Genomic DNA, 26,208 nt, shown 5'->3' on the forward strand with positions numbered 1-26,208 from the left:
TGATTCGGAGGTCTGTGTTTGCCCTGCTTTTATTTTGTATTGTTTTATGGACTTTGAGTTTGAATACTGTTCGTTATCTCCATATCCTTCTCCATACAGCAACAGTAAAAAGATCGTATATCGAAGTGCAAGGTAGGGCGACTTTGCTTAGTTTTAAACATAATTCGTTATATGCGTTCAATTAGCAGTTTGTATAAACCCATTGAGAATAGAAATTTTTTATTATAAGCGTAATTCTTTGAAAGTGATTTTACTAAAACAAAGCTTTACTGTATGTTTTTTTTTTCTTCTCTCAGCAAAATGATATGAACAAATGAGAAGAACATTATTGACCAAGCCAAAAAGGCGATTAAATAATAATTTTCATTGATAAAAGCAACATTTATTTTATCATATGATGGCACTATTACGGGATTCGATTGCATGGAAAAGGAAGCCATGGGAAAAAATTGTATGCCAGTTAACTGTTCCAGACAACACATATACCGAAAAAAGACTTGACCCACATCTCTTCCGACTCCGAAGCGGTCAAAATCTACTCCCCCATATGATGAAAATGACTCCCCCATACTTTTTAGCGACTCCCCCGCGTTACCCGTTGCTTACTTTTAACAAATCAATATTTCCTCGTATAACTTCTATACTTCTTAACACAAGGAACTTTATTTTTTTATTTCTTTTAGTTAAATGGTATTTTGTTCATTATTTGGAATACTTCAGGGTACCTGTAGGTGTATATTACATATAATAATTAGCCTTGTTTAGCAATGTTTTGAACTAGAATTATTCAACAATTTTATTACACGCTCTCCGGAAATTCGAATCAGTTTTATGGTAAACAACTTTAGAATACGTGTTCCGGTACTTGACTATCACATAACTCAAAAATATACCGGTATATTGTCGACATTCATTGCTTCGTAAAATATAATTTTTAATAGATTTTTGATCCTTAGAAAATAGAAGGGACAATATTTTAGAAAAAAATCATATAATTAACATGATTGTTGCATGTATTCTCCCAAGGCACTATAGTTTATTTTGAATAAGGTTCTCCAAAACTCTATCCTTTTATATCAGTCCGAATGAAAACAGACAAAAACATAAGCTCTCTTTATTTCTCACAATGGAATCAAAATCAGATTTATGTACATATTGAGTCTGATTTGACGATAATACGCCATACGAATTAAATTTTAAATGTATAAGATGGATAATTATTTGTAGTATGTATTTAAAATATAAAGAACCCTACATGCAGGGTCCATCTTTATCTCAGTTTAATTAATCAATCAACTAATTTATGTTTCTTAAACTTTTTTGAGAAATTCCTCTCTCTAATCCTTGCCAAGGGATCACGAAACCGACTTAGACATGAGTCAAAATTCCAATAATAAAATGTGTTAAATGATTTTTTTTAATTTAATTTGTCGATTGCAGCTGATGCATAATACAAAATTCGAAAACATTTTCATTTAAAAGGCAAACCTTATTACTAATTTCAGCGCCATTTACATTATTTGATAAAGATGCTTCACGATCCCGGGGTCTTATATATATGCCCGAAAGAAAACAGAAAACGGCACAGATCTTTTTTTTTATTTCTTACAATGAGACTGTTATTTGAAGCAAAAAAAAAATGCAGGGATATTTTTAGTTTGTAAATTTGCCCATAAGCAAACAATGCTTTCGTCAAGGTATATAACAATTATAAACAAAGAAAATGATCGACAATGAGACAAATAGACACATTATACTTCCTTTTTGCCAACATTTCCAATCTTCGTTTAAAAAAGAAAATAAAAACAGAATTTCTTTATCCTTGAATATTGAAACGTCACTTTATAACACAGGGAATAATTATAACCGCGTAGTTTGGGTCTTAAAGATGTACCGTTGATCGGACAAGAGGGAATGTTGTGAGGGGAAGTGAGTGGTGACATTGACCGGAAGTAGAAAAGGACTCTTCCTGATGATACATATTTAAAGTCAAAAGTAACGAGGAATATGGTTTCCGAATTTATTAATAAAAAGTCCCAAATATGGAAAAAAAACTAACTTGGAACAACGATAAACAATAACCAGTTGGATATGACCATAGCCTCCGAACTATTAAAAGAACTGTTAAAAGAAGAAATGGTTAAAGCTGTCTGATCTGTCTGAATTCTTCACAGGTACTCCCACTTTTCATAATATCAAATCCACACATGATGTTCACAGGTCTATCCACAACCTCCACAATGTCCATAACTTCTCTCCTGATCCTCACTTCTGAAAGACTCCCTATTTTACGACACAGTCCTACATACATAGCATCTGACAGGTGAGGTATGTGATCCATTCCAGTGTATATTACAAATTTTTCAGAAAGAAATCTTAAGAATAAAAATTAACTTTAACTTATTACAATATCATTTCAGTTATATCCTGTTATTTGCGACGCGTTGCATTTAAGTTTATACCACAGAAAATAATAAAAGTAACATACCCGATCCTTTTGATATGAAATTCATTCAGGTATATTTGAGGAAAATAATGCAAATAATAAAGAAATATTTTAAGGCGTCTAAGACTAATTAAAAATACAAGTATGAAAGATATATCATATTAATTCTCTGATTCTGGAAAACGTTGCATGCAACGCTCCTTAGTAAAATGATCGATCTCTCCATAGAGCGTTTCCAATAACAGGAGTATATATAGGGCGACGATTTTTTTCCCTGTTATAAAACTATATATACGTGTACATACATAAAGGGGAAGTTTCCCCGGAAAGAGGGTTTTCTTGGGGGGTTAATATAAGAAAATTGGGGCTTGGCTTTTTTTGGGGGTGGGGGGGGGGTCAAGGAAAAAATAAAGACATTTGACGGAATAAAGCGCTATTTTATTTTGCATGCGTTGCACGCAGCGCTCCATAGCAAAATGACCGATTTCTCCATAGAGCGTTGCAAATAACAGGAGTATATATAGGGCGACAAATTTTATTTTCCTGTTATAGAAACTATATGAGTGTACATAAAGGGGAAGTTTCCCCGGGAAGAGGGTTTTCTTGGGGGGTTAATATCAGAAAAAATGGGGCTTGGCTTTTTTTTGGGGGGGATCAAGATAAACAAAAGACATTTGACAGAATTAGGCGTTGCAAATAACAGGAGTATATGTAGGGAGACGAATTTTATTATCATGTTATTGAAACTATATAAGTGTACATAAAGGGGAAGTTTCCCCAGGAAGAGTGTTTTCTTGGGGGGTTAAAATCAGAAAAAATGGGGTTTGGCTTTTGGGGGGGATCAAGATAGAGCTTTACAATAGAGATAGCGTCTACCAATTAGCCGCGCTTCACTGACCACATGCACCTGTGGCGGTACCCTAACAAAAAAATACTACAGTTAACTATAGTTACACTTTGAAAAACTTTATTGAAAACTTTGACACTTTGAAAAACTTTGGCGAAAACTTTGACACTTTGAAAAACTTTGGCAAAAACTTTAATACTTTGAAAAACTTTGGCAAAAACTTTGACACTTTGAAAAACTTTGGCGAAAACTTTGACAGTTTGAAAAACTTTGGCGAAAACTTTGACACTTTGAAAAAAATTATCGAAAACTTTGACACTTTGAAAAACTTTGGCGAAAACTTTGACACTTTGATTTACTATAGTTAACTAAAGTAAACTATAGTTAACTATAGTAAACTATAGTTAACTATAGTTAACTATAATTAACTATAGTTAACTATAGTTTTTTTTTGTTAGGGTATTATCGAGATAATTGACACTTAAAAATGGACGTTTGTTTTCAAAACAGGGTGGCGGATGGTGATATGCGAATTTGGCGTTATAAATAGAATTTTATATAGCAGGAAAAACGTTCTTGGGAAATCATGGCGGTATTGCGTAAATGGCGATGAATCGAATGGCGATAATTCGAGAATTGACTGTATATAGAGCGTCGATTTTTATTTTTTTTTCTGATATTGAAACTATATAAGTGTATATAAAGGGAAAGTTTCCCCGAGAAGAGGGTTTTCTTGGGGGGTTAACTATAAAAAAAATGGGGCTAGGTTATATGGGGGGGGGGATCAAGCTAAAATGAATACATTTGACGGAATAAAAATGAAAAGTAAATCGAAATTCAATCGTTTTCACATTAAAAGACAAGAAAACGCAAAGCCTTAGATCTATTGCCATTTAAATATTGTTGATAAGTTTTCTTAAATATCTCATTCAACATAAAGGGGGGGGGGGATAAAATGACACATTTAAGACTGATAACCTTCTGTTAGGAAAACTAATCTCGAGAAAAGACACATACAATACCAAAGACAGTTAAAAGACATTTTCCGATCTATACATCATTTGATACCTTTGTGTTTAAGAAATGTGAGGGGAACATATATATTTTTTTTTTATAATTAGAGTTTCTCTTTATTCGTAGCATCAATATAATTATTTATATTTGTGTAAAACTACTTAAACCTCTAAATAATCAATCAAAAATATCTTATTAAATGTTACTCAATTCTTAATACCTGTCTTTTATATATTTTACTTTTCACTACACATCCGTTCTTTAAATAAAATATATGTATATCAACACAAAAATAAAGAATTTGCTTTTATTTTCATTTCATGCATTGATACTGAAATCAAAGATTAACATTGCTTATCAAGTGAAGTTTTCACAACACATGTACGTAGATTCAAATTTATTATGTTCAACACATTAATAGTGAAAAATAATAGTAGAAAGTTACGAGCAATTAAAAATACAATTGAAAACTATGGGAGAACTATATAGAGATAACGAACATCATTCAATATAAAAAAAATAATAAGTAATTTGTTAAACATTAAAACAAATCTTTCAATTAATATTTATATGACTGTAAAAGCTGGCGCCACAAAAACCACTTCGATATAAGTTATATAGAGGTTTTTTAATGCATCAATCTTCATAAAGTGTGTTAATTCTATATAGTGTTGCTTCCTGAATCTTGTTAAAAGGATCTTCTTGTAACGAATGTTGATAAGATTCTAGAGCTCCCTGGAAATCTCCACAGATTTGTTGACAAATTCCTAGTATTTGCCACGATATATCTCTGACAAGAGGAAGTACATAAACCCCGTCTTCATAGAGCAGCAGATTCTGTAGATCCTGTAGAGATTGTTGTGACCTCATTCTGTCACCAAGTCTGTGATGATTCAATGTAAACATCATATGTAACATCACTAAGGGTGGGATATATAATGATAGTTCACCATTCTCGTTATTGGTCCTCTGCTCTAGAATAAGTTCATCAATGTATGTGTACTCACTGTGTAACACAATATCTGTCACTAAAGCAATCTTCATTTTACGAGACAGAGACATTTCAATCATGCAACGTCTATATATATCTAAATAAACATGACCGTGGTATATAATGTATGGCTTTGTCATTCTGTTCTGTGCTTTCTGTAAACAACTAAGTGACTCTTCATATCTACACGTTTTGTAGTAATACATAGCAAGATATAGAATATCTGAGGCACAACCTAATGTGCATGACAGTTTTAACAATCGGGATACGTTACTAGCTTTGTAATAAACCTTATTACGAGTTTTAAGTTGATATACATCACACAGTTTCAGCATTGCAGTGCTACGTAATATCTTTGATGTCATTAATTGTAATGTAGCCTCCTGGTATGACGTCAACCTTTTTCTTATCTCTATTTCAATTTTCTTTATGAGAGCTGCAAATTCTACAACACTTAAAACCATATGGTTATATACATAGAATTCCTTAAATAAATTAATTTCAAGTTCAGCGTTAGTAATAATACTGCTCTCGTCAGTACAGACTCTCAATGCTCTGTATAAAATGGCTTGACTGAGGAACGGTCTTAACGTTTCACTCAGTAGTAGACTTGATATACCCTTGCAATACAATTCATTCAACTTATTGAACAGTAATGTTTGTATGGATCCAGTTAATTTCAATCGGAACATGTTGTTTTGTGGAATAAAAAAGTTTGGACATTCTCCAGTAAATACCCAAAATATCAATAATTTAAAGCATTGCCAGAAACACAGCAATAAGTTTTCAGGAGTCCAATTTAAGGAATTGTTAGTCTGAATTAACCAAAATAAAGCAGTTTTTAAGAAATATGAACATAATACGGGTGAACTTCCATTAACATTAATTACTTCCTTAAGAAAGATTTTTAAAAGACCGTAAGATAAAAACTGAGTGTGATTCATTGAATAAACTAATTTTTGTTCCGCCAAGGAGAATGAAATTCTCCACTCTTGTATGCTGTCAGGTGTGCTGCCGATAGGAACAACATGGAATCCTGAGCTTAAAATATCTGATAAAACTAGCTCGGATGGCCAACCCTGTTGACGACATCTTTGTATCCAAGGTAGAGCAATTGCCGGCCAGTGATAGGATCGGAAACAGAATGCATAATCCGATTCCAATTCTAACAAAATTTGATGGTAAAATGTAGCACAGGGTCCGTGAGACCAGGGAGACGAAGGTAAATTATAGGTCTGTAAAAACTCTAAATAATTATTACGGAATAATGTACTAGATATATACACGTTATTATTGATCTCTACACAGGAGGATCTGACTTTTTCTCTATTTGATGGACTCATCAGATTAAGTCTGGTAAACCCCGGTGATAGATCATCACACTCCATCAGAATCACTGTGTGTTGTGGAATACGGTAGAGACTGATCTGGGAGAGATCACATATCACCTTGTGGTCTGGAGGCCAGAACATCCAGTCAGCATCTGAAGTACTCTGTCTATATCCCTCACGTGTACTCCCACTTCTCATTTTGTCAAATCCTTTCATGATGTTCACAGGTTTCTTCACCGCCTCCATAGTGTCCATCACTTCTCTCCTGATCCTCACTTCTGTAGGACTCCCTACTTCACGACACAGTCCAACATACACAGACTCTGACAGGCGAGGTAAATGATCCATTTCTATCTATATTCTAAAATTATAAGGTAATGTGTACATGAAAGTAGAAAAGACGTCTTCATGATCTTTGTATTGTCGTATTTCTCATTCATGTATGTACATTCATTTTACCAGTAACGAATCGGTTTCTAGTTACGTCTTAAACTCAACTCACATCTTTGAATTTCCAAATTTTCTTTGTTGTTGTTTTAAATTTGTATTTCCAAGCTTTTCAAATAGGTGGTACCAAAATTTCCAAAATATGAATGGTACAGGTACAGAGCTGTCAAAAATAACACCCCCTCCTCCATTTTTCTAGTTTCGAATCGATTTTTCAGTATCGAATCAAGTGCCCTCTATTGTTGCTGACTTAATAAATAAAACCGGTTGGTCGAAAATATTGTAGAAATATACCTCAAGGAAGATTCTACATAAAGTATATAAGCATTACTTGCTGATTTAAATGATTTTTTCTAAAACTAAACAATATGAAAAATGTATCATTTTATGAGAGACTTTAAGCGACATGAGTTGTAAAAATAAAATCAACTATTTCATGTATTTGTCACACGTAATTTTCATGTAATATATTTTTGCTTGTAAATTATTATAACGGTATATTCACTTTTGTCAGCTTTTCCTGTTCTTGCATCTCGTAAAACGGCGTTGTTGTTTTTTAAAAACCGTGATTCGTAACAAAAACAACACGTTGTTAGTTTGGATGTTAAAATTTCATTCAAAAGTCAATTGTTGTTTAACTTAATATTCTATCTTGTTATATATATACACTAAATATTGATTACATACTCAATCTGGATTGATAACATAACGGAAAAATTTATTTCGACAAAATTCTTTAATACGCACTTTCGTTTTCTTTGACATGTACTTCCGCGTGTTAAAATCTAGGTCATTGTTTCAAATTGTAAAAACTGTGGGACATAATGATGCAGATATTACAAAAACACAACAAGGGGTAGAATATTCATCCTTTTAATGTATTTACCTAGTAAGATTTTTAAAACCCGTCACTACGATTTTGTAGAAAATTTAACATGTTTAAATAAAAAAATATTCCGCGGCAATACTGGCAAATATTCGTTACCGGTAAAACGACTATATTAAAAAAAAAACAAAACTGTAAAACACAGTGATTCATGTATATATCTTTCTGTTGTTCAATATTCAAACAATGACCAGTTTACATATATTAATCTGTGTAAATATTGCTCTTTTGTATAAAACGGGTTCTTAATATCCTACCATATTTCAGTATACACGTTTAATAATATTTTCAAGTGTATAACAATAATAAAGTACGAACATTATGTCAATCAAATAAATTTAACTGTATAGAACATACATACGTTGAATGTCACCGGCCGGGAGAATCTTCAACTGCAGGAAATCACCAAGACCAGTCCCTACTTTCGGTTTGTAAAATAAATAGATAACCCCATTACTTGTAGTTTATTTTTAATATATTCGATCAGTGCTTATGTGGTAGTTGTACTTTTTAGACGGAGGCTTAGCCTCCGCTCTATTGGTACCGCACATCTGCGGCGGAAGGGAAAATGCGATCGCCATCTAGCGGCAAATCACGTTGACTTTGGTAAACTGGCTTGCCTGTGCGCTGTATACAGACAGGTGATCAGTAATGTTAAGAGTGCGCTGTTGGAGGCGCTCATTGGCTGATAAAAATTATCGCTGACGTAGATTTTCAATATGCGCATCATACAGAGTACAGACAGGTGATCAGTAATGTAAAGAACCCTACAGGCAGCGCTCATTCGCTGATAAAAACTCTCTCGCTGACGTAAATTTTCAATTAAAATGTAGAATTAAATGTGTCTCGGGGAAACCAAAACAGATTACTGAGTGCAGTTCTCGGTGCGATATCCAAGCTTGATAAGATCACGTCTAATTATAGAACAATGATAGAAGTCCTTACTGCATCCGATCGCCATGTGTGTATTGTTTACATAAATGAACTCTTGTACGTACATGTAGGCCAACCATTCGCATTGAAATTATGTGAATATTGCATTATTTTTATCTTATTGAATTGAAAGAATAAAAGAAAAAATTATGAAAGACATCAACAAATGAAGTGATATAGATAATATTGATTGTAAACTGTCAGTAAATGGGGCAATAAAAGAGCTGAGTAAATGTGGAACATTCTAAACAGAGGTCAAATTTACGACTGTTCTTGCGGGCGTACCTTGATTTTTGACGGTTTAATCATATAGAAGTCTCGACAGATTAATCTGATATCAAACATTGTGCTGCTAGGAGGAAGATCGTGTCTCAATTTGCTACCTTTTTTATGTTCAAACAATTTTTTTTTTTTTTTTAAAAAGGGTCGTTTGTATTTCTTTGTTCCATGTTATTTTGCAATTCTTGGTAATTAACATTTCAGCTTTAAAATAGTCAACAATACTATAATAGCTTTCTAAACAAAATATGTAATCTAATTGATGAACAGATATTAGTATATGAACACATTATTTTTTGAGTGTATTTTTTTTTTTTTTTTTTTTTTGTTATTAATAATCGGGAAAATTTGAAATTGAAGACTATTTCTCCTTTACCAGTCCATTGTATATTTTTCAGCTAAATAATATTTTATTAAATCTGTTAAGACTTTAAGTTTAAAGATTAGCATTGCAGAGTCGCTGATAAATCTGACCTTAGTTTGTTACTGAATTTCATTCATCATCTGTTTTCTAACAGATTTATCAAGCTATTCATTTGTTGACATCTTCGCAGTCATAAAATATTTCTGCCAATTAACCCCTCTCTCTCTCCAGCGCTTTCCGTTCTCTAGATTGTCGGAGGTCACAAGAGGTGGAGATTTTTATGTCAATTTTAACATGAAATATTTACAATCTGTCATTTTAATTTCCAGTTTCAAGACTCAGAATCTAAATTTGTTGTTAAAAGATTGGAAATGGCTAGCATAATTATTATACAGAACCCTCTCTATCTGTACCTCTGTCAGAATCAATTATCGATTGTTCTTTGAATAACAAACCTAGCCAATTTTGTCGGAAATTGAAATGACAGATTTAATAGACTAGTGTTGAAATTTATAAAAAGTTCCACAACTTGCATTCTCTGGCCTCAGAGTCTCCACCCTCTTGCAACTTTTGACACTTCGTTAATTGGCGTCTCCATTGTGATCATTTTACACCAAGCGTTGGAGAAGTAGAAAGCTAGCATGGTATGTATGTTTTTAATTCCAATCTAAATATTAAAGTAATTTTTATCACTTTACATACCGGTAATCTTGCCAACTTTGAATCATTAGACATATTAGGGTGTACATGTTTTGCACATAGGTGTAAATTGTTTTCGCAGTCATCCTCTAGAAATTCAATAGGCTTATTTTGAGCTTGTTGAAAAAAATTAATTGGTAAAGTATATGCATCTTTTCAGCATATTTATACCTGTTATCTGATGACAGTTTAAAAACAAGACTTATAAATAAGTGTAATAAGAGGCAGATTTTGTAAATTAAAAGAGTTTAAAAGCGGGTATGGTTTGCAAACTTTGAATAGACATATTAGGGTGTACATTGTTTTGCACATATACTAGTATAATTCTAGAAAGATTTGTTAAGTATACTTTTATTGGAAATTTGTTTTAAAAAATAATAATAAATTGGGAGATGGAATTGTGAATAATGACTTGGAGAATGTAGGATAATTGATCTTTAAAAAGTGATAAATAAGAAACACCAAATCTACCTTCAATTACATTATAAATAACACTTGAAAACAACTGTTTTTTAGGCAACCACAATTTCCTTAGAGGATCTGATGACTCAAAGTGGACAGGTTCCTTATACCAAAAGTTTAAAGATTCAAGTTGTTGCCATCACCGATGTAGTGAACTATAGAAACGACAAAAATGAAAGCAAAAGTCTAATGAATGCTGCTGTTGTGGATCACTCAAAAGCAGTAAAGTGCACGATCTATGACTCAACAAAGTTTCCTAGATTTAAAGAAGGACAGTACCTCATTTTACGAAATGTCATCAAGAAAACGGATGGAGTAGTTGTAACATCAAACACGAAAGTATTTACTTGTGCACCTTTTGCATTTGAAATCCCAGCAGCCATACAGCAACGTGGGAGAGAAATATTAAATCCTCCTCCAGCACCAGTGGTAAATGTGAAAGAGGCACTTGACTCTCCACCTAAAGCAAGGGTTACAGTCAGAGGCAAAGTGGTTCAGGTAAGGTGTGTTTTATATATGTTTGACATAATAATTCTTTTAGTTGCTTTAATTTATATTGAGAGTGCTTTGTAAGAATTAAAATAAAAAGAAGTATTTCTAAAAATACAAAGTGATGTCCGTTAAAAGAGGCGTACAAGTAATATATCAACTCAAGATCATTAATAATTTTTCCTTAAGATTTTACATACAAGTAGATGACATTGGAAAAAAGTTATTGTTTATTACCATATTGAAATTATTATTTTAAAATATTGTATATTTTGAATTTAACAATTACAGGAAGAAGCAACGAGAGAAGTGTTATTCAAAGAAGAGAAGACAAAAGTAAAGAACATCTACATTGAAGATACATCTTCCAGATGTAAAGTTGCTCTCTGGAGAGAAAATACAGAAGAAAATGTTCGACCTGGGGATTATGTTCAAATAACTGACGTAGTGACAAATTCTTATCGGAATGAAGTGTCACTTTCAACAACCTTCAGGACAAAGATTAGCGTATGTACATGTATTAATGCTGAATTGAAATTTGTGGAAAATTTATTTAATCAAAGTATAAGAAAGGAAATCCATTTTAAACTTATCATTATTTAACACTTTTCTACACACGGAAATCATTAAAAAGTATCACTTATTAATATTTTGCACCTCATATACATATTATTTTTAATTCTGATTTTGAATACAGTATAGTAAATTTTAACCTGAATGGCTATTAGATGTCTTTGTGTAAATATAAATATTGACAACAAATACATGTTTCGGATATTTCTTTTATTGCAGAAAATAGAGTGCCCCGCAGAAACCACCACACATGAGTGCATGTCAGCATGCATTGAAGACAATACAGCAACTTTCCTGCTATGTGACGACACAATCATAACATTGCCAAAACAACTTGTACAAGTGGCACTTCCAGATGTAAAAGTCAACGACTTGGAGTCTCATTTAATGGCTATGTTTACACCAACTCTAAAAATAAAATGCACATCACGTGGAGACAGAGTTTCCTCTTTGGAAATTATGCCCACAAAAGCCGAATAGTAGGCTACAGATACATGTGAATATATGTGCCTGTATTTCATTAACGATCAGTTTATGCATTTTATGCTTTTGGTTTTGATTTCCTGACTTCATGGTTTTTTAAGGGTGTCAATGAAATTCATCATTCTTCATTTTTTGAAACCTTTGCATTTGATAGAGATTAAAATATCTCAGGTATGGTTTGTGTGTCTTAGTGAAAATGTTCATTTTTAAAAATTCAACATATAATGTACATAAACTTTTTTTATAATCTTTTGTATGAATTAGACTATTCAGTTCATAGGCTAGTATTATATATTCTCCACCTCTTCTTAGTTCTTAATATTATATATTCTCCACCTTTTCTTAGTTCTTAGTATTATATATTCTCCACCTTTTCTTAGTTCTTAGTATTATATATTCTCCACCTTTTCTTAGTTCTTAGTATTATATATTCTCCACCTTTTCTTAGTTTCTTAAAGCTACCTTATTTTGTCATATGTCCAGCTGTTTAAGTTAAATTTAGGTTATGTACATGTAACATTTCCTATTTTTATGTAAATATGTCTTACAGTTCTCTAGTTCTATTTTTTAAAGCTTTAATAAAAATGTTAATATGTTTTCCTCTTGAAATTAAACATGTTAAAGTTAGTCAATTTTACTTCTTTATGCATTTCAGTTTTTGCAAAGGCAACATAAAAAGGTTATATTATCTTCCACCCTTTACTTCAATTTCCATCGCGGTATTTCAATGCTTATGAATTTTTTTTATTAATACATTGTATAATCTTAAATGTAACTTCTTGTTTACCCAAAGACCATGTACTGTGATCACTGAGCTGCTAAATGATACCCCACCTCCCATATGCAGTGTTTTCCTTTTTCTTCAAAGTAAAGGGTTAGAGATCACTTGTAAAAGTCTGGGGTATGAGGTTTATGAACAAAATGTCTGTGGACCTTACAACAAATTGTTATTTCAAAGCTGCATCTTTGTCCATTGATATGGTCGATTTGGCCGGTTGCCGGTTCTTGGGGAACTCAATGATATGATTATTATAACAAAGTCCATGTTTCCCTCTCCATGCTCTGAGAAACCTGAAATATGTGCCAAATTAGCTGCAGATCTGTAGCAAAATGGTTTTATATATTTGTCTTTGACCATAAAGCCACTGATCCTGTAATGCAGGAAAGGACTGGTGCAATTTGCGGCGCAATATTTTTTGTGCACTTTTGGGGAGAATTTCACCACTTTCCAGCATCGGTCAATTAACTACATTCACACCCTAATTCTAGGCACATTATTTAACTAATCTGTATATTTTATCCATCTCCCAATCCTTTATAGTCGTCTCTACAAGTGATAAACTCACTTGATTAAAATTATTTTTTAGATAGCTGAAAATTCACTTCAAGAGTTTATTGCCTGTAGAGACAACAATTTAAATGGCTGGGAAGTGAACTGTAGATCTTGACCAAAGATTGTGTTTAAACTTGGGGTAGTTGATTTACCAATGCTAGAAAGTGGAGAAATTCTTCCCAAAAGTGCGCAAAAAATATTTCGCCGTAAATTGCAACTTTTTTGCATTACGAGATCTGTAGCGTTATGGTCAAACACAAATACTATATATAAAACCATAACGCTACAGGTCTGCAGCTAGTGCCAGATGAAAAAGTAAAACAGGAGGTTGACAACTGTAATATCTATCTAAGATTTTGTGAAAGTCTCATTAAATTTCATAAGCAGTATGAAAGGAGCTGTGGATAAAGACATATATAGGTATACCGGTCCGAGGACGGGAGTAGTATACCCTACAGTGTACCCTGCCACTTTTCTAGCGGGGTATAATAATATGTAACTTCTTAAATTTGTAAATTGTTAAAATAATTGGTATTCTGTGTCCAAATCTGCGGAGAATTAATTTTGCGATCGCCATCTAGCAGTAAACATGGTAAATCATTTTCAGTATAGCCTGATTATCTGTCCTACATTCCAGCCGCTTGCGCACCAATTAATTACTCTCCATTCTTGACAGCATATAGGATGCGGTGTCTTACCTATAAGGATAGAAACAGGACGGTATAAGGGGGAGGCTTTATCAGACAGACTCTGTACTCTATGTTTATCAAATAGTGTAGAAGATGAAAGTCACTTTTTGCTTCATTGTACATCATATTCAAATCTAAGAGCAAGCTTTTTTACCAGTATCGAATTTAATCCAACTTCATTTGATAATAATATGTCAGATTTAGACAAAATTAAGTTTCTTTTATTAAATTTCCCAAGGCATATTGGAAAATTCATATATTCAGCATATACTTACAGACAATCTATTATTTATAGTAAACGCAATGCGTAATATCTTTATTATTGAATGTTATATTATTAAAGTGACATATAGGCCCGATGGGCCGGGTGTTTCAATTCTTAATATATGTATATTTGTTGACAACTGTTGTAATTGTACATAACACATGTCACTATAATAAACCATTTACTTACTTACTTACTTACTTACTTATAGGAAAATCAGCACGCCCTAAATTTTAATAAATCTGGTCAATACAGGAAGTTTACATGACATGCATTTCTTTGTCTTACCAAGTTTAAGAAGATGTAGCAGAACTATTTTGTTGGAAATCTTTATTAAATATTTTTTTAAATAAAGGTGTGTTCCAAAACTTAATTTACTTCAGAAAAATAATGATTCCAATTTTAAAATACCATGTAATAATTCATGTAACAGTAACATACGTTTATGTAAATTAGCATTTAAAAAACAATGTGTATGAATTGATTTCAGATTTGTGTGAGAGTGTACTTTTTGTGTACGAATCGCGGTATGTACGAATCGGTTTGTGTACGAGTTCACTTGACACCGACCCAGCTGAATGTAAACACAAAAGTGGTTGGAGATTAGCTTACGAAACAATATTGCCCCGGATACAAAGAGAAGTCTATTCTTGCATAAAGTGTACACATTATATCGAAGATCAAAGACGAATCCATGTCGAGGTAACTGTTTTACTGTTATTATTTACACACAAGTTGTCATTAACGATTAGTGGACATTGCACATGTAGAATAGACTCACGCTTTACAGCGGCCATGTTGGAATTCTGATATTGAATTTAAACAAAACAATGATCAATGTTTGTTGTGCTAAATTAAAGACACGCTCCTTTCTGCTTTAAGATAAGGTTATTTTATTGCTTTGATATGTCAGTTGTGACTCATTTTCAAAAAAAAATATCATGTTTGTGAGCAAACTTTGAGAATAGTTATCATGTTTATGACCATTATGACCATGAACAAACCTTGAGAATATTTTTGAAGAAATACAAGAATATTTTTGAAAACAGACATTGACAAAACTACGAGAAAGCATTGAGAATATATGAGAATTTGACAAATCTGAGAATATTTATAGGCATATACTTGGAGAACATGAGAAAACTTGGAGAATAAACTTGGAGAATATTTGTGAAAAAATAAACCTTGGAAAATTATTTATGAGAAGACTTGGAGAATACTTATGAGATATAAATGGCAAAAATTTTAAAAAGATTTTCATGAGAATTTGAATGAAATATTTTTGTAAAAGAAAACCCTGTAATAACGATGATACCTTGAGTATGAATTTTCATTGTTCAAGTTTTTGAAAAAAAAATTATATACATAGTTTATGATCTCTCTAATGATAAAAGCCCCTTTATTATAATATAGATCTGAGGAAAAATAAAATTTCTTTCCCCTCTTGATCTATGATTTTTTTTCACATATCTACTGGCAATATAATTAAAACATAATCATAAACAAAATTGTATAGATCTTTCAATACAAACTTAAAGTCAAGGTATTGATTTTTTCATTCTTTGTAAACCATGGATATTACAAGTTCAAGGCAATTTCTACCCCAGTTTGTTTTGCAAGCTGATTACAGTCAAAGTGCCCAGCATTTTTCAGTCATTTCAAGAGGGAGGCAATGTATGGCAAACAGTTTTGTGTTTCTTGTTTTCTGTCTTTTCAAAAGACTGCCATCCTTCATAAAGTATGATCTGCATGCAATTTTAGAGTATGGGGATGTTTTATACAACTTACTGGAGAAATCTAGCACATTTTTACTAGTTTCCGAACTGCCTAGATATATCGAAATTCAAAGGACATTTTTTTCTTCTGTTGTCAGGCAGACATATTTTGGAAACATGGATCAGAGTGAAAGTACTGAAATGGGGATGTCACTAGAATCTTCCTTTAATTTACTTTTTTCAAAATCTGATACTGGCATACTTATTTTCCACTCAGTCTCTATAGCTGTGAAACATATTAATGGGAGTTTTTATGTATTTGACTCACACAGTAGAGGTACAGATGGACTTTGTGATCCAGAGGGAAAATGCACTTTAACAAACCACAATTCTTTTCAAGCTATGTGTGATTTCTTAAGACGTCTTTGCTTGTCACTTTCTAGTATCCCCTTGTCAAATGTTCAATTTGAAGCAAATGCACTTCTTGTGAAAAAATTGTCAAACAGACCAAAAAAGGGATTACTAAAGCTTTATGACCCAGTTTTTGGGAACTCATCTAATATGAGCAAGAAAATCCACAATGCACGTAAAAGATGTCAAAGTTCAAGTGAAATTTTAGGAAACAATGAACATTCAATGCAGAAACATAGATGTGTGGACACAGATGTTGAACATGAAGAAAAAAATGCAAAGTCTATGCATTGCACACACAAACATAATGAACAAGAAAATAATTCATGTTCATCAGAAGACTTTAATCAGATTGCAATAAGCAATGAGGACCAGGTGAATGATATCTCAGACAGGTGTGATATTATATCAGAGTATAGAAATTCTATTAATTTTGCCATTGAAAACTTCAAAAAAATTGTTTGCACAGGTCCATCTTTCATTTGTTCTTGCTGCACACAAACATGGTTTAGGGATGGTGTCACAAGAATTGACTCCCTTAAGTCATCAGTAACAGCTCTGAAATGCCTACTTGGTATAAAAAGTGTACAACAAACTGAGTGGGTATGTCACACTTGTCATAAACACATTAAGATGGGGAAAGTGCCTGCTTTTGCTGTAGTGAATGGATTTGGATTTCCAAGAAAGCCACCTGAATTAGAAATAACTGAAATGGAGGAACGCCTTATCAGCCCCCGAATTCCTTTCATGCAGTTAATGGAAAAACCTAGAGGAGGACAGAAAAGTTTGCGTGGAAATGTTGTGAATGTTCCAACAGATGTTAACGATACTGTAAAGTCCTTACCACGTACAATGGCAGATACAGAAACAATTCAGGTGAAACTGAAAAGAAAATTGAATTTTAGTCACCATGTTTTATATGAAGCTATAAGACCAAACAAATGCTTGGGTGCATTAAGGTGGCTTTTGAAAAACAGTGAGTTATTTCAAAATGAGGGAATTACTATAAATGAGAACTGGGATATCATGGAAGAACAAAGAAGGTGGTATGATATAATTAATGAATCAGATGAGAATAATGCATCAAATTATGATAACAAAGAAGAGAATGAGGGAGTTAAGTACATGTATAATGACAAAGATGAATGGACAGAGGATCCCAACTTTGAGAATAGACTTACAGGAAACACAGATACTCTGCTTCACCCTACTGATGTGAGGTCTTTGAACAAGACATTTTCATTTGCTCCTGGTGAAAACCAAAAGCCACTTGGCTTGTACCAGGACCCTGATGCAGAATACCTAGCATTTCCTACTATTTATTGTGGACAAAGACGTGCTTCAAATAAAGATCGACAGGTATCAGTAACATACAGTTCCATATGCAAATGGGAGCTAAGATGTCATGACAGAAGAGCAGCATGTTCAATGCCAAACCTTTTTTTCAAATTAAAAAAATTACAGATAAAGCAAATTCAGGACAAAGTAGCACTTGCGATGAGAAAATGCAAAAACGATGGGAAAAAAATAACTGTTGGTCAGGTTTTGAACTCTAGTTCATTTGATAACATTGTCAGATTAAATGAAGGGTTTCGAGTTCTCAGGACATTAAGAGGGTCACCAGCATATTGGGAAAGTGCCAAAAGAGATGTCTTTGCTATGATTAGGCAGTTGGGTATACCAACATGGTTTTGTTCATTCTCTGCAGCAGAAACAAAATGGACAAGTTTAATTCAGATTTTGAGCAAAACATTAAATAATACAGATGTTAATGACAGAGACATTGAGGATCTTTCATGGATTGACAGATGTGAGCTCATTAAGAAAGATCCAGTCACTTGCTCTAGGTATTTCAACCACAGGTTTAAAATCTTCATGTCTAACATTCTGAAAGGCAATTGCCATCCCTTGGGTAAAATTGTGGACTTTTTCTATCGTGTTGAATTTCAACAGAGAGGATCACCCCACATACACATGCTTCTATGGATTGAACATGCGCCTGTTTATGGAAAAGCAACAAATGAGGAAATCCAACAGTTTGTAGACAACCACTCTACTTGTTGCAAAAACAAGAATATCCCTGAACTTGTCAACTATCAAACACATAGACATGCTCGAACTTGTAAAAAAGCAGGAAAGAATGTATGCCGTTTTAATTTCCCTTTGCCCCCAATGCCAGAAACTGTTATCCTAGAACCACTTGATGAAAAAGGTTTTGAAGAAAATCCCTCAGTGCAGCAGAACTTCATGAGAATTTGTGAAGTTTTAAGTAATATACCTTCAGATGCGAATGTCAGTTTTCAAGAGTTCCTAGATAGATTAAATTTGACAAAGGAAGACTATATAATGGCAGTGAGGTCTTCTATCAAGTCTCCCAAGGTTTTTCTTCGACGAGGTGTTTCTGAGGTGAGAATTAATGCATACAATGATATGTTACTGAGGTCATGGGAAGCTAATATTGATGTACAGTTTATCCTTGATGGATATGCTTGTGCAGCATACATTGTATCGTACATTTCAAAGTCGCAGAGAGGAATGTCTAATTTACTGTATGATGCCTGCGAGGAAGCAAAGAAAGGAAACTTATCCCTAAAACAGCAAGTAAGACAAATAGGAAACAAATTCCTTACACATGTGGAAATTTGTGCTCAAGAAGCAGCATATCTGGTCTTGCAAATGCCACTACGATCTAGCAGCAGAAGGGTTGTCTTCATAAACACTAGCGAACCACAAAATCGAACATTCTTGTTAAAATCAGTTGAAACCCTGCAAGAGCTCCCAGAAAACTCAACAAATATTGAATCGGACAACTGGATAAAGCGTTACCAGAGAAGACCAAAAATATTAAGGAATTACTGCTTAGCAGATTTTGTCGCAAAATTTGATGTTGTATTTCCTCCAAAAGCAAGACGACTTCTTGAAGAAGATGATGTTTTACCAGAAGATGACCTTGAAGAAATAAATGAAGATGACTTGGATATCTCAGATACAGATGAAATAAATCAAACTCCTGAAAATGAGTACCCCATGAAAGATGGTTCTGTATTGAGACTAAGAAAAACTCAAAAGATCATTAGGTTTGTTCGCTTTAGTAAAGATCAAGATTCAGAAAATTATTTTAGAGAACAACTTATGCTGTTTTACCCATGGAGAAAAGAAGAGGAAGACCTTAGAGGAGGTCATGAGAATTTTGAGGCCAACTTTTTACAGCATAAGGAAGTGATACAGAGGAACAAATTAGCATATGAGGCTGACAAAGGTATAATAAGTGATGTTGAAGACAACATGGAACATTTCTATGGAGCAGATTATGTTGTTACTTCAGAAATACAACACAACGAAGAAATAGACATTCAAGAAGAAGAAAACATAAGTACTGCTCATGGTTGTTTCAATCCAGAAGTGGTAGGATTAGATTATGATTTAGCTTTTGATCTAGGTATTACCAGAAAACAAGTTGAGAAAAATGATATCCCTGTAAACAGAATGGACGATTCAGAGTATAAGAGTCTTGCAAGGTCCCTGAATGAAAAACAGAAGACGTTTTTCTACCATGTTCTTCACAAAGTGAAAACAGGTGATTTGCCTCTACAATGTTTCTTAACAGGTGGTGCTGGTGTAGGGAAAAGTCTGTTGACCACATGCATTTTTCAAGCTGTTGTCCGTTTTTATGCAAAATGTTTAGCTGAAAACCCAGATGAAGTGAAAGCTGTATTATGTGCACCAACAGGAAAAGCAGCTTATAACATAGGAGGTCACACAATTCATTCACTGTTTTGCATACCAGCAAATCAAAATTTGAAATACAAACCTCTTGATGTTCAGCAGTTAGACTCTATGAGAGTTAAGTTCCGCAGTTTGAAATTAGTATTCATTGATGAGATTTCCATGGTAGGAAATAAAATGTTCAATTATATTAACCTTAGACTGCAGGAAATATTTGCAAAAAATTTGCCATTTGGCGGCATCAGCATTATAGCGATTGGGGATTTATTTCAGTTAAAACCTGTGTTTGACGGTTGGATATTTGAAGACCTGTGTGAAGGGTATGGACCGCTAGCAATGAATTTATGGACCAACTTCTTTGAACTTTTTGAGTTAACAGAAATTATGAGACAAAAGGATGATAGAGATTTTGCTGAGTTGCTAAATAGGCTCCGAGAAGGTTTACATACTGATTCAGATGTTGACAAATTAAAATCCCGAGTTTGCAGTCCTGAAGAAAAAAGCAAAATCATTGATATGCCACATTTATTTACTACAAACGCCAAAGTCAATTCCCACAACATGGAGGCCTTTGAAAAAGCAGCTTCTGACAGAAAATGTGTCATTTCAGCAATAGATACAGTAAGTGGAGACGTGTCTAAGGAAGTGAAAAGGACAGTTTTGCAGCAAGTTTCTGACGACCCATCCAGAACAATGGGATTGCATAAAGAATTGTACTTAGTGGAAGATCTTGCTTCAGAAATTTGCATCAACATCGATGTTCAAGATGGCTTAACAAATGGTAGCCCATGTGTAGTCAGAAAATTGGATTTCAGAGTTACTGGCTCAGAGAGATGCAGCATAGTGTGGGTAATGTTTCCTAATTCAACAATTGGATCTGTGGCTCGATCAAAATATTCTCATTTGTACTCTGAACACATACACAGGTCCTGGACACCAATTCTTGAAGTGTCAAAAAAATTTTCTGTAGGTAGACATAAATCTTGTCTTGTAACAAGAAGGCAGTTTCCTTTACGATTAGCATGTGCCAAAACTATTCATAAAGCACAAGGTTCCACATTAACTCAAACAGTGTTAGACTTGGGAACAAGGAAACACGAACACATGCATTATGTTGGGCTAAGCCGTGTACGTAAGTTGCAAGATCTTAATATATTGTCTTTAAATGAAAGAAAGATAGCTGTGTCTGCAAGTGTTGTTTTTGAAATGGATCGATTAAGAAATCAGGCATGTTTGCAGACATGTTTACCAAAACTTGAAAATATTGTGACAGATGTCAAAATCATATATCACAATAGCAGATCCTTACACTTGCATATGAATGATTTGTTGGCAGAAAAAAATGTTATCTCAGGGGACATTATAGCAATTACAGAGAGCAGACTTAATGCAAATGACAGCAATGAAGATTTCAAACTGCCAGGCTTTCAGATGTATCGCTTTGATGCAGAGTCCTCAACACACACCAAAAGGCCATTTTACGGAACAGTGGTTTACTCTAAAATTCAATTGTCAGATACGAAGAAGTTGTATTTATGTGGAATTGAGACTGTTCTTGCGAAAATGTCATACAAAGAAACAAATGTTCAATTGGTATTTGTATACTGTCCACCTAAACTGTCTAGCATAAACAATTTCTGTCTTTTTATGATTTCTTTGCTAGAACTACTGGATGTTAGCAAACCAATAGTTGTCATGGGAGATACTAATATTTTACTCAGAAAGAACTCATCCCATTTCTAGAGAAATTGAATCTTAGACAAATAATGCACAGTAGTACCACATATTATGGCAGTTGTTTGGACCATATATACACAAATTGCCTACCTGGTTCTCATATTTCATGTGCCACACTTGAATCTTATTATTCAGATCATAAACCCATTGTTGCTTATTTGCCACTGTAAAGAGATAAATTTGATTTTCTTTCTGATGTTTTTTGGATTCATTGCCATTTTTATCAAAATTTATGTATTTTTTTATTAAGAGCAGTCTGCAATTCAGCAAAAGTAATTTCTAGATACATAAGAACACTGTTTTGCACTACTTAACAGAAAACTAGAAGATGCCCATGAAGATGGGACTCTCTGTCCTCCACAAGGGGACCCCTCCACAAGTGGATATGGACAAAAGTGTTTCCTTTTGTGGAAACACCACAGAACCTGAGAGACAAGACTGACACTGATATTGACACCTTCATCAACCAAGAAGTAGAGGATGTACTACAAGATTTCAAGATCAGAAATGGACACTGTTCAGAAACCAGTTTTCTTTGTAAGCATCTTCTCTTGTGTTTGCAATTCTTATTTTTTTTTTATTTTCCTAAACCTGATATTAATGGCATAAATATTATATTGAAAATAATTTCAACCTCTATCACAATTTGTTAAAGGTTACAATAAATCATAGTATTGGTAATCAAATGAATGTTTGGAAAATATATACTGATGTATATTGTCAATTTCAAAGTGTTCTATTGTTGATGAAATCAATGGCCAAAGGTAAAGGCGATTAAAAACTTGGTATGATTTTTAGGATGAGGCTATCAAGACCATCCAAGCATCCAACAAGGCTTATCATTGAAGATAATGGACATTATATTGGAATAACATTGTTGAAGGATTTAGCTGACCATTCAACAAAGATAGGGAATAAAATAGAGGGTTTCCACTGCATAGTCTCAAAATAACTAAGAACAAAAAATCAAACATCAAGAAGGAACACAGGTATTGAGGTAATAATTCCTTTTAAAAAATCAGCAGGGAGCATGTAGTACACACACTTTTAAATGATTTATAACTTGCAATTCTTTTTTTATTAAATCTTGAATTTTGTTTTAATCTTGAGATATTAAGTAGACAAATGATAAAGTGAAGCTTAGCAATGACGTATGAGATAATGTATATACTAGTATACAAGGGTTGTCCAAAAAACTCATAGACAATGTATATAACATTTTAAACATGCAACCAATACAGACCAAATTTTGCATCAATAATTTCAGGGCAATTTATTTGAAGGTCGGTAAGGTAAGGTAAGAACAAAATTCAGAATAATTTACGCAACTAATTTAGCAATTAACTTTTATATTTGCTTTTATTTTTGTATTACTGTGTAAGGCATTGAACTAAAACTTAAATCAGTGGAATCAGAATCAAAATCTTTATAATATGTCAAAATATCAAATACATAGAAACTATTTTTCTTTTCAAAGTCTACGACTTTTTGGGACAACCCTCATATATGTATATGCATGTATCAAATAAAATCCTGACACTTTTAGTATAACCACCTTAAATACCATTCATATGTCAAAACACAACGAAAGTTCATAAAACTTTCTATACATTGTAAACTCAATGTTTGGACTCAGTATATATCTTAAAAGCCCCAGCATATCTCATATACCAAACACTGACTGTACTTTATTATATGTGTGCATTGTTTAAATGTTGTGGAGCTTTCTGAGAGAGTTGAACATTATTATGATAATCATATATTGCAGAAGGTTCAGCTGAGAGATATTGATGTAACAAGAGAGGTTGAGCCAATAACAGTTTCAGAAGTGTCATGTGAAATGTACTTTAGAGAAGAAAGCAAATATAAGGACTTCACACTTTATCTTTTACAACAGAAGAGGCCAGGCGCAAAACTTTCTCCAAGATGCTGCGACAATTGATAATTAATAAACTGCCCTTCCCTGCTCAACTTTTGACAATTGAAAGTTCTGTCACATCTTTCCATTTACTCTGAGCAAACTTTATAACATATTTATAAAAACATTTTTTAGAATCGTACTGATTTTAGGATGTAAATGTAACCATTTTATTTGCCATTCTGTTAAAGACTAGTTTATTTGGGGAATGAAATGATGCATTACAGTAGTGTAACAAATACCATTGAAAATTGTGAAGATAAAGTTTTGTACATGTACATAATTAATGAGTAGTACTATAAAACTATGCCATTGACTTGATTAATTCATTATCATGCATTTCATTTCAATCTTGTAAAAATGCAAACAAGTACCTACATATACTAATAGCTATTGTTCATTATGCTATTTCTGCCTTGGCCATTGCATTTTTTTTTCATGTATGTTAAAATCCATTGATTCCACCGTCAGTATAAACAATACACTTTTTATGGAATAGGATTTTAAATACTGCAGATTACTAAATTTTTCGCAACATCTTATTTTCGTGAGATAGTCATTGACTCTTTATAAGCGAGACATAATTTTCCAAATTCTTAGAGTTTTTCTATATTACCTTAAGGAATACTATTATACAATGAAATTTTGAAGTGTTTACCCTCTTGCATAATTACGTGAAAAAAAGTTCTCGCGAATAAAAAGTAATTTACAGTAGTTTTGTAGTTTTACACCAGGTGCCATTTGGTCTATGTGTTAACTATGGTACATTTTTTTTATAAGTTTTAAAATTACACATCATGTGCCTTTTGGTCTCTGTGTTCAATCATTAAAATGATTTCTTTTTCATAATTTCTTTTGAAAATAAATATTCTTTGATTTAATAAATTACACATAGGCCTAAAAGTGAAATTATAAAAGTTTCTTGTACCAGGGTACATATTATTTCATACTTTTTTGTTTGTAAGCTTTGGATTTCATTTATTTTATTTTTTTTCTTTACCATGCACTATTTCTAAATTTGTTACTCGTTTCTTTACCTGCAATACTATGCTTTTTCCCCATTTCTATATGTGCTGAATGCCTTTCACTTTTGGGGATTCATTGAATAGTTCTTCTGCATGTACTTAAATTAAATGATTTTTTTGAAATAAATATTTGATGCTTTATGATTGTAGTTATTACTCATTATTAAATGTTTGAATATATCCTATAAAGTTAATCATTATTTACTATGTACATGTATGAGAAGATTATTCCTTTGAATGATATTACATAAACCAAGGATTCATATCACAAAAGATGCTAGTAAAAACAAAAATCTCACTGCTTAAAGCTTGTAAATGCTGAAAATATCTTCACATTTGCAACAACCAATAGACAACTGTTGGGTTCACACTATGAATTAAGAATTCACAAAAAACAAACCAAGCCTCCGTCTATCAGTACTTTCAGTACTTTGATTATATTTTTAAGATATGTATTTTAAATTGTACACATTATTCTCATTTTTTTATTCATTCAGTCATTCACTCTTTCATTCAGCGCTGCGCAATGCGATTTACTAACACTCTATGTTGTCTTGTTCAGTGCCTGTTATAAACCTAAACACCCCTATTTAGTTAAGTGTTGTATTCCAGGTAGACTACCAGGTAATGTTGTGAATGGGTTATTCCATTATGTAGTGGGACATTGATTTCTATTGGTCAGTGTAGTTGATTGGTTCTAAGGTAGAATTGGCGGGAATTACTATAATAATTTCCCTTATTCTGAAAACTGGTTTTTGAAGGGTGTACATGTATATAGTGATTTCATAGTGTTGGAGACACCACCCTTATTCCTGTGAGTAATTTAATAAATAATTAAGTACTGTTCCGTGTAAGAGTCAGGCAGGGTCCCATGTAGGGGTTACACACTTTAATTTTGGAATCTGTTTATTTCTTCTCAATTTTCATTCAAATTAAACATATTTAAATATTTGAAGAAGAAAAAGTTCATTTCTTTTGTATATTTGTGTTATTTACACTCAAGTTATATTGATGGATTTGGTTAAATTCCTATATAAAATCATTAAAATTCATCCTTTTTGTATCAATAAAACACAGAAAAACATTATTACATATAGTTTTCCATGATAAAAATATTTTTACCTTAGTATATGCTTTTATATAGA

The 26,208-nt window shown here is 32.9% G+C and overlaps 2 protein-coding genes and 1 long non-coding RNA gene across 4 annotated transcripts; 2 read left to right on the forward strand and 1 right to left on the reverse strand.

Annotated features, from left to right (window-relative positions):
- Positions 1-4,825: 4,825 nt before the first annotated feature.
- On the reverse strand, positions 4,826-8,430 carry LOC134257371 (uncharacterized). Of its 2 annotated transcripts, none has more exons than XM_062739997.1 (2): positions 8,324-8,430; positions 4,826-6,990 (listed from the first exon to the last, which is right to left on the reverse strand). In XM_062739997.1, the coding sequence occupies exon 2, from the start codon at positions 6,975-6,977 to the stop codon at positions 4,944-4,946; it is 2,034 nt and encodes a 677-aa protein (XP_062595981.1). In that variant the 5' UTR covers positions 6,978-6,990; positions 8,324-8,430; the 3' UTR covers positions 4,826-4,943. The 2 variants fall into 2 exon arrangements, with proteins under 2 accessions (XP_062595981.1, XP_062595982.1); XM_062739998.1 differs by lacking the exon at positions 8,324-8,430 and adding an exon at positions 7,132-8,299.
- A 1,368-nt stretch (positions 8,431-9,798) lies between these two features.
- On the forward strand, positions 9,799-12,707 carry LOC134257373 (uncharacterized). The gene is made up of 3 exons (XM_062739999.1): positions 9,799-11,197; positions 11,480-11,695; positions 11,981-12,707. The coding sequence occupies exons 1-3, from the start codon at positions 10,781-10,783 to the stop codon at positions 12,239-12,241; spliced, it is 894 nt and encodes a 297-aa protein (XP_062595983.1). The 5' UTR covers positions 9,799-10,780; the 3' UTR covers positions 12,242-12,707.
- Positions 12,708-15,103: 2,396 nt separating this feature from the next.
- LOC134257372 (uncharacterized) lies at positions 15,104-25,185 on the forward strand. The gene is made up of 4 exons (XR_009989907.1): positions 15,104-15,233; positions 22,438-22,657; positions 22,919-23,117; positions 23,889-25,185. It is a non-coding gene; the product is annotated as an uncharacterized LOC134257372 (long non-coding RNA).
- The last annotated feature ends 1,023 nt before the right edge of the window (positions 25,186-26,208 follow it).

The sequence above is a fragment of the Saccostrea cucullata genome, unplaced genomic scaffold, assembly GCF_032062105.1.
Source record: "Saccostrea cucullata isolate Sc308-1 unplaced genomic scaffold, CSIRO_AGI_Scuc_v1 ctg874, whole genome shotgun sequence".
Taxonomy (NCBI): domain Eukaryota; kingdom Metazoa; phylum Mollusca; class Bivalvia; order Ostreida; family Ostreidae; genus Saccostrea; species Saccostrea cuccullata.